Raw genomic sequence first — 9749 nt, 5'->3', positions numbered from 1 at the left:
GCTTATTCACCAAAAATAGCATATGAGTCATCCAAGCAAAAGCAAAAATTTTAAAAATTTAGAAATATCCCCAAATTAATGATTCCTCCCCCTCACACTTAAAACTTTGCATCATCCCTGATGCAAAATAAAAGAAAAGTAAAACAAGAGAAAAGAGAAAAGCAAGAAGCAATAAAATAATCACGAACTAGAAAATAATAAAACTAAATAAGACGAAACTAGAAAGCAATAAATAAATAGGGAAAGTAATAAAAGATAACATGGGGTGCCTCCCATGAAGCGCTAAATTTAACGTCGTTAGCTCGACGTTACCTCTCTAGCCATCAAGTGATTGGAGAAGAAAAATCCCCTTCTTTCCATCAACTTTCTCTTCCAAGTATTTCTTCAAGTGGTGTCCATTTATAAACTCTCTTAAGCTCGAACCCTTCACGTCATCATGTAAGGAACCACATTTGCCCGAATCAAGAATTATGCCTCCATTCTCTTTTCCTTCTTTTTCAACACTCTTTTGTTCAACAAGTAATGAGAGTCTCGGATCATTCACATGAACCAGAAAGTATTGGGAATCATTGGATATATAGATAGGCAAATGTGTGCCATTATCCTTAAGAACTCCAATGCCTCCCAAATTCAAAATTTCTCTGAAGTTCTCTCCGAGGGAAGTGTTCTCCATTGGTGAGACATCCTCATTCAAATCATGTGCTCCATTAAGAACTTCCTCATCTAATGGGCAACTCTCTATATGTTCCTTGCCATCATTACTTTGCAACTCTACATTTTCCTCCCAGCTTGGTGTCTCCATCTCAATGCATTTATCAAATATTTCTTCATCTTCCTTTCTAAGATCCTCATCATCCTTTTTATTTCTCTCAACTTCATGACCTTCATTTGGCAAGAGCAACTCTTCTAGAACCTCTCCATTAAATGAATCTTGAAGTGGCTCTTGAATTGTCAAATCTTGCTGTCGAGCCATCATGCGATCGAGTCGAGCATTCATGCGATCAAGTTGAGCATTCATGTGATCTTGTAACTCCAGATATTTCGAGCACAATTGCATTATCTTGGTCTCTTTGGACTTCATCTCAATTATTTGGTCAAGTGATTGACAATCTTGTTGAAACTCTTGGTACGGCAACTCTTGAGCTCGCCCTTGATACTTGTAATTGGGATCCATGATAAAGCAATTTTCCGCCTCATGAGATCCACCACATATCATGCACCGTGAGGGTCGTTGTAGTATAGTGGTGAGTATACCCGCCTGTCACGCGGGTGACCCGGGTTCGTTCCCCGGCAACGGCGCCAATTTGATGCGTAGTATATTTGCAAACAAATAATTCTCGGAGTACGAGTTATCGATCCACAGGGAAGTGGTTGTATCAAGCACTAGTTACTAACTTATTCATTAGAGCTAATCCTAACAATTACTTAGATGATTGATTGGCATAAAATAAATAAAATAAAATTGGCATAAAATAAATAAAATAAAACAGAGGTTCAGTATTTAATCACCTAGTGCCAATTATCGTTTGCAATATTTATTTTGGAATTAAGATTTGTGTGGGAATGCAAAGTGGAATCGAATTACTCCCGTAATCTCTATTCCTAGTGAATTTCCACTCCCATGGCTTAAACACCCAATAAGATCAAAGATCAGCATTCAATTATTCCTAATTACTACCATCTCCCGATTGGCAACAATCTAGAATAAACTTCCCCTAATAAGTTCCCCTTTCCCAAGGACCAACCATTAGGTGCAATCGTGTGTGCCCTAATTTATGCCCCAACTCCCATTGGTGACACAAACATGGCTATGAAGCTAGTAACTATGGCCATTAATTACAAGCATCAAACAATATTATCACGATTGCAACACAAGTATTAAACCCAAATAATAATATATTAAAGAAACTGAGAGCTCAGGCACATAGGTTCATAAACACTTTTACCCAAGAATCTCTAAAGAATTTAGCCAAGCATGACTAAATTATACATAGCAAATATAAATAAAGAATTACAAATCATCAAAAGAGTACAAGAATTAACTAGACGATTTTCTCAAATCTCCCTAGTCTTCTTCTTGCTTTCCAAGACAACTTGTGGCTCTTGATTTCTCTCCTTCTTGTCTCCAAGAATCTCTGAATTCTCTCGGTCCCCGTAATCTCTATTAGGGTTGAGGAAGGAGGGATTTTATAGTGGGTACAAAGTTGAGATGAAATAGGAATCTTGTACCAAATTGGACTCAAATTATAATTCCTATATATAAAGAAATTGCCGACTTTAATTATTAGTTTAAAGTTGGAATTGGAATTTGAATCTTGAAGTTTGCGCCTTTGAATATGGAAATTGAAGTTGGAATTTGGACTTTGGAATTGAAGTTAATTGGGATGTGAGAATTGAATTGAATCAGCGCCCTCACTGTATTAAGCTGGCACAATTTCGTGCGTCGCTCGACGCGTCGAGCCAAGTCTCGACGCGTCGAGACCAGCAGGTCTCGATCACAAAACATTCTGGAAATTTTCGACGCGTCGAGCCTTCTGGTACCCGAACTAGTCCAAAATTGCTCCGAACTCATCCTTGAACTTCCCTTGCTCATAGAATTGGCCTACAATGGTTCAAAAACACTAACAAACACCGTAAAACATTCAAAACAAGTGTGAACCATAATTAAATGATAATAGCAAGGAAAATATGTATTAAATAAGCAAAATTAAAGAACTTAAATACTGAGATGATTCAAAATAACTATAAAAACAAGCAAAGATGTGATAACATCAACGAGAGGGACGGGTCCCCAGAGTCCCAGTATGTGTTGTCCTCCCCGTTCGCAAACGTCATCATGGAGGAGCCCTTACCTCGAGATTTTCGCGTTACCACCATTAAAGCGTACTCGGGGACCACGGACCCACGTGCCCACCTCACCAGGTACAGGACCGCCATGATGATTACCGGGGCGACCAACGCCATCCTATGCAGGGGGTTCTTTGCCACCCTAGATGGGCAGGCGCATGACTGGTTCGGATCCCTCCCGGAGGGGTCTATCTCCACCTTTGCAGACCTCACCCGGCAATTTTTGTCCCATTTCGCCACCAACATACAGCGGAAAAAGCAACTCGCCGACCTGTGCGATCTGAAGCAAGGGAGCTCAGAATCACTAGCCGAGTACCTCAACAAGTGGAAGAAGGAGACCATGGGGGTCGCCAACTTCGATGAGAAGTCCGCCCTCCCGATTTTTCGAAACAACATAAGGTCGGGTTCTTTCCACCAGGACCTCATCAGGTACCCCCCCCCCCCCCCCCAGGAACTATACCGACAGAATGGACAGAGCAGCCAGGTATGCTGACGCTGAGGCTGCCAAAAAGAGGAAGAAGGAGCAGGAGGAAGGGAGAGGTCGGAAGGATAAAGCACCTCTGGAGGAGTGCAAGGCGCCACAGCCACACCGACATGAATATGCCAAGGGCCCCAGGTTGAACCCCACACGCTATCTCACCCCGTTGACACAACCTGTGGGTACCATCCTGGCGCACGCGGAGGGCCAGGGGATCGTGATGTTCCTGAAGGAGGAGTGCATGAAGATATCATCGAGGGGGGACCCCAACAAGTATTGCAGGTTCCACCGGCAGAAGGGACACGATACGGACGAATGCATCCTCCTGAAGAGGCAAATCGAGGAGCTCATCCAAATGGGCTACCTCGGTCAATTCATTAAGAAGCCCGGCCAGGCGCAGGGCCAAAAGAAAGGAAATGTCTGGAGGAAGGGGGGGTGGTCAGGCCCTCGGCACCTCGTAAGAGGGACCACGACCACGGCTCCGAGGAGGAGGAAAAGACGACGGAGGACTCCCAGCCCCCGAAGAAGCGTGTCATTTACGTTATCTTTGGGGGGGCCCGAGGGAGGGGACTCACCAGTCGAGCGGAAGAGGTGGGCAAGAAGCTTCTATGTGGGGGAGGTCACACGAGCGCCGCATGAGAAGAAACCAAAGAGGGAACCCATCACTTTTACTGACGCCGACCTACCGGATGGGCCCCTCCCCCACCGAGACGCCTTGGTGGTCAAGCTGGACATCAACAACGTGGTGGTGCACCGGGTGCTCGTGGACACGGGTAGCTCGGTGAACGTCATGTATTACGACACATTCACCCAGCTGGGACTCTCAAGAAACCAGCTGGAGCAGGTACGGACCCCCCCTATCAGGGTTCACGGGAGATTCAATTCAGACGTAGGGGTCGATCAATCTGGAGGTAGAGATAGGCGCCCCACCTCATACTAAGAGGTGGGAGGTCGAGTTCGTAGTCGTCAAAATCAGTTGTGCCCACAACATTATACTCGGTCGACCTGACTTAGAAGACCTTAGGTGCGTGATTTTCATAGAGCACCTGTGCCTCAAGTTCTCGACGCCAGCCGGGGTCAGGGTCGTCTGGGGGGACCAAAAGGTAAGTCGCAGCTGCTACTTGAAAGCGTGTCGCCAAATTGGTCAGAAGGACCTCCAGGTCCATACCATCGCCGAGAACGCATTTTGGGAGGAAGCAGGTCGATCTCGGGCCGAGCCCGTGGTCGAGACAGAGGAGGTCATCCTCGACCTCAGCCGACCCAACCGGGTCGTGAAGGTAGGGGTCGGCCTCCGGCCGAGCTCTGGGCACGGATAATTAACACCATCAGGAGCTACAAGGAGGTCTTCGCATGGGCCGCCAAGGATATGCCGGGCCTCAGCCGAGACGTGATCATGCATAAGTTGGTTGTCGACCCCGCGGTCAAGCCAGTCCAGCAGCGCAAAAGGTACCTCTCCGCCGAGAGGAGGGAGTTCGTCAAAAAGGAGGTCGACACCCTGCTGGAGATCGGTCATGTCAGGGAGGTCATATACCCCACCTGGCTAGCCAACGTGGTCCTCGCCCCAAAGCCACCCACCTGGAGGATGTGCGTGGACAACACCGACCTCAACAAGGCCTGCTATATGGACCCCTTCCCCCTCCCCAACATTGACCAACTAGTGGACGAGACTGCAGGTTATGCCCTCATGAACTTCCTAGATCCGTTCAGGGGGTACCACAAGATTTTCATGGAGGAGGCCGACGAGTAGAAGACAACCTTCACCACACTAGAAGGGGTCTATTGCTACAAGGTCATGGCTTTCGGGCTGGAAAATTCAGGTGCCACCTACACCCGAATGGTGGCCAAGGTGTTCAAGCAGGTCCTCGGCCGCAACCTGCAGGCCTACGTCGACGACATGATTGTTATGAGCACCGACGCCGACCTCCACACGGACGACCTTACCGAGGTATTTTCAATTATTCAGCGTTTCAATTTACGGTTGAACCCTAAAAAGTGCACCTTCGGGGTGCACGGGGGGTAATTTTTGGCGTACATGGTCTCGAAGAGGGGCATTGAGCCCAACCCCGACAAGGTCAAGCGCCTCAACGAACGGTTGGCAGCCCTGGGCCATTTCCTTTCAAGGTCGGCCGAGAAATCTTTGCCGTTCTTTGGAGTCCTCAAAAAGACTAAGGGCTTCGAGTGATCCGAAGAGTGCCAGAAGGCGTTCGAAGACCTCAAGACGTACCTGATGTCGCTCCCCCTGGCCAAACCCGTTAAGGGGGGGTCCTGTATCTGTACCTGGGCATCTCGCAGGCCGCGGTCAGTTCCATGCTGGTTCGGGACGACGAGGGGGTCCAACGACCCATATATTACACGAGCCGAGCTCTACGGGGGCGGAGATCAGGTACACACCCGTGGAAAAGGCCATCTTCGCGGTAGATGTGACGGCAAAGAAGCTGAACCACTACTTCCAAGCCCACCCCGTACAGGTCCTCACCAACCAGCCACTAGACCTAGTACTGAGGGCCTCGGGGTAGGCCAGCAGGTTGGTCAGGTGGGCCATGCGCTGAGCCAGTTCGACATCCAATTCAAGCCCAGACCCGCTATCAAGGGGCAGGCACTGGCTGACTTCATAGTTGAGTGTACTGCCCGGGAGGCCACGGAGCGGGCCCGGGACGAAGACGAGGAGTGGTGGACCCTCTCAACGGACAGGTCCTCTAGCACCAAAAGCTGCGGGGGTGGAGTCGTCCTCATAACCCCGGAGGGGTTTCGGGCCTACTACGCCCTCCGCTTCGCGTTCAAGTTATCCAACAACGAAGCCGAGTATGAGGCGCTCCTGGGGGGGCTCCGCCTCGCGCTAAATATGAAGGTGGAGAAGCTCAAAATCCGATGTGACTCCAGACTCGTGGTGGGACAGGTCACATGTAAATTTGAAGCAAGTGACGGAAGAATGAGGAGGTACCGGGACGTGGTGCTCCAACTACTAGGGCAACTGATCAATTACGAGGTCCTACAGGTGCCCCGAGACCAGAACACAGATGCTAATATGTTATCTAAGCTCGCCCAAGGGGCCCCAGAGCATATTTCAAAAATAGCCCGAATTGAACATTTCAAGAGGTCGAGCCTGGACGCCTACCCGGTCCTTCCTGTACAGACCCGATCTCCCTGCTGGTTGGACCACCTCAAGGAGTACAAGAAGACAGGTGCACTACCTCTCGACGAGGTCAACGCCAAGCTGGTGAAACGACGAGCCCCAACGTACGTGGTCATGGGGGACACACTATACAAGAGGTCCTACAACGACGCTTTGCTGCGCTGCCTATACCCAGACGAGGCCAGGTCAGTCATGGAGGAGATCCACGAGGGGACTTGCTCCGCCCACCAGGGGGCCTTCACCATGTCCCGGACGGTCATCTTACAGGGGTACTTTTGGCCTAAAATGGCCAAGGAGTGCGCCGACTACGCCAGGAGTTGCAAGACCTGCCAGCACTTCCAGGTCACCCCAGCCGACCCGCCACGAGCTACACCCCCATAAGCTCGGTCATCCCCTTCTCTAGGTCGGGAGTAGACCTAGTGGGAGCTCTAACCATGGGGTCGGGAAAAAGGAAGTACCTCATAGTTGCAGTGGACTACTTTACCAAGTGGGTGGAGGTGGAACCGTTGGCAACCATAACAAGCGCCCGTTACAAGCACTTCGTGTACAAAAATATTTTGTGCCGTTTCGGGGTCCCGATGCAACTCATCACCGACAACGGACGCCAATTCGAGGGGCAAGAGTTCGAGGGGTTCTATGCAGAATGGCACATTACTTAGAGTCGGGTGGCCATGTGCTACCCTCAAGCAAATGGGCAGGTGGAGAATGCCAACCGCACCATAGTGGGTGGCCTGAAAAAGAAACTGGAATCTGCCGGGGGGGGGGGGGGCGTGGGTGGAGGAGCTCGACGCCATTCTTTGGGCCTACCGCACCACCCCCCAGAGGGCCACTGGGGGACACCATTTTCCTTGGCCTACGGTTTCGAAGCCCGAGCTCCAGCGGAGGTGGTCATACCTTCCCGGCGGGAGGAGGACTACGACCCTGACACGAACGAGGATCACCATAGAACTGACCTCCACCTGATTGATGACAGGCGCGAAGCAGCTGCGATCCGAGCTGAAAACTACCAGAGGCAAACCAAAGCATACCATGATAGGCGGGTCCGACCCTGCTATTTCCAAGTGGGAGACTATGTGCTCAGGAGGAGGGAGGCGAGCCAGCCCCAGGCCGGAGGAAAGTTTGCTGCCAACTGGGAAGGTCCATACATTGTAGCAGCCGTGGTCCGCCCGGACAGCTACAAGCTCAAGACCCCTAAAGGAAAGATGATAGCTAGGGTCTGGAACTCGGAACATCTGCTGAAATTCTACCAGTAGACACGCCACGTGAGAGGTGGACCTTGACATTGCTATTCTAGGAGGTGGACAATTCCCCTCCCCCAATAATGTCTTAGTGGACAGCAATAAGCGGAATAAAATTTCATGTTACGAAATTTGTTATGAGGAGGACCCTTGTTACGAAATTGGTGTTCATTGATTCTCCCTTAAGAAAAAAAACCACGTAAAATGAGGGGGAACGGGCACTCGCCATCCCGCATAGGGCGTCCGAACTCTCGCTCGAGGTGGGTGTATCCACGCCGATGGGCTCGGGCCCGTCCTCGGGAGGTCCCGGCAGGCTGGGAAGAAGCGGGGTGCCTCGTGTGAACCCCAAACCTGCTAAGCTCTCCCCACTCACAATCGGCGCTATGTATATAGGCGGGCCACCGCGCCGAAAAACGCAAACGTCCTCCAACAAGGTAACCCCCTTCCGAGGCGTTACGTGTTTTCGGAATTGAGGGCTCCAGGCAGACACAAAAGGGAATTCGGGGCCAACAGAGATAAACACGAACTTGGGTTTCCACTCGTGGTTTGAGGAGTTGAGATCCTGAAAAGTTTTCATATGGGAGCGAGCTGAGAAGGACACCCACCCCTTGCTCGAACGGCCCGAGGAGCCCCACGGCCTGGAAGTGGTAGTTGAAGAGATCGAGGTACGACTCTATGCGTAGCTCCTGACACCATAGAAGAAAAGCCAGGACCATGCAGTGGGAGTTCAGGACTAGTTGGCCCAAAGCAATTTCATAATAGTTGAGGAGAGACAATACAAAGGGGTTAAGTGGAAAACGGAACCCGTACGACAAGGAGAGGACGTGGATACCAAAGAAGCCGACTTCCGGCGGGTTGGTCACGTTGTCATCCGGAGAAGGCGCCATCACCTCAACACCCGACCCCACGGTGTCTTTGGCCCTAGCCAATTGATGAGGCTGGAGACGTGACATGGTGGAACGGGCGACACGCGGGTCAAGGTCGGTATACTCGACCACGGCAGGACCGACCCCGCGAGCAGGGAGGTCGACCTCGACCGGTCCCGCGACCCAGGCAGGGAGGTCGGCCGCGGAACCCCGGGAGGGGTTGGGGACCTCAGTAGCAATGGGGAGTGTAACACCTCGAAATTTTGAAACTTTTCAAACTTATATGATAAAGGTAATTTCTCATAAAATCCCAAACAGAGCATTACTAATTATAAGTGTACGGGATGTTATGCCACATCTGAGCTGGAGAACTCAGATGCATAGGCTAAACTAACTAAATATCCTCAATACATCATTATGGCACGCAGGCCAAAAGGAAAGACTATCTATCTAATCCACGATCTTCTAGCGCGCTCTGGGATCTACTCATCTGTGCCTGAAAGCCAAATATATCTGTTCAGCGAGAGATGCCGGTAACCCACTCCAACGCGTTGAAATACATTATAGATAGATATATATAGATATACGAAAATCATTTTGAAGCAGGAAGATATATACTTAAGAGACGCTAGTTTTAAAAACCAAGAATAGACTCAGCAAATATGGACAAGCACATCAAATAATAATAAACAGTTAAGTAGAGATAACATCATAAGGGATACGCATCTAGAGTCACAGAACACTTTTCAATTCCAAAACACATCATCATTCAATCACCATTCATATCACATAATCGTTGATGGCGCCACGGGACCAATCGCATGCCCCGAACATGAGGGTTAATGCTTATAGCATTAACACGGCCCCGCAGCACCCTACCTCAGTACCGTGGTACTAGGGGAGTTGATCGCAACCAACCCTTTGTGAACCGCTGATGAACTCAACGTCGGACCACGATCCGACACACCGTTGACGCGCACAGTCGGTGGACCGCGATCCCCTTTACAAGGGGGGACTTACGACCCTACACACCGTTGATGCGTATAGTCGGTGGACCGTAGCGGATCAAGCCCGACACACCGCTGAGCTAAACTCAGTCGATGGACGGTAGCCCTACACACCGCCTGATTACTCAGTTCGGTGGACTACAGCCTTCCTCGGCTTGTTGGCCCTACACACCGCCTGGC

At 50.2% G+C, this 9749-nt stretch overlaps 1 protein-coding gene and 1 non-coding gene across 2 annotated transcripts; both read left to right on the top strand.

Annotated features, from left to right (window-relative positions):
* Window positions 1–1227: 1227 nt before the first annotated feature.
* On the top strand, window positions 1228–1299 carry TRNAD-GUC. The gene has a single exon. It is a non-coding gene; the product is annotated as a tRNA-Asp (tRNA).
* Window positions 1300–3314: 2015 nt separating this feature from the next.
* On the top strand, window positions 3315–4265 carry LOC109183346. Its single transcript, XM_019333431.1, has one exon. It carries the CDS (start codon window positions 3315–3317, stop codon window positions 4263–4265), a length of 951 nt encoding a protein of 316 aa, XP_019188976.1.
* The last annotated feature ends 5484 nt before the right edge of the window (window positions 4266–9749 follow it).

The sequence above is a fragment of the Ipomoea nil genome, unplaced genomic scaffold (genome assembly GCF_001879475.1).
Source record: "Ipomoea nil cultivar Tokyo-kokei standard unplaced genomic scaffold, Asagao_1.1 scaffold1110, whole genome shotgun sequence".
Taxonomy (NCBI): domain Eukaryota; kingdom Viridiplantae; phylum Streptophyta; class Magnoliopsida; order Solanales; family Convolvulaceae; genus Ipomoea; species Ipomoea nil.
The sequence above is the reverse complement of the archived record's forward strand: the minus strand, read 5'-3'. Positions and strand labels throughout refer to the sequence as shown.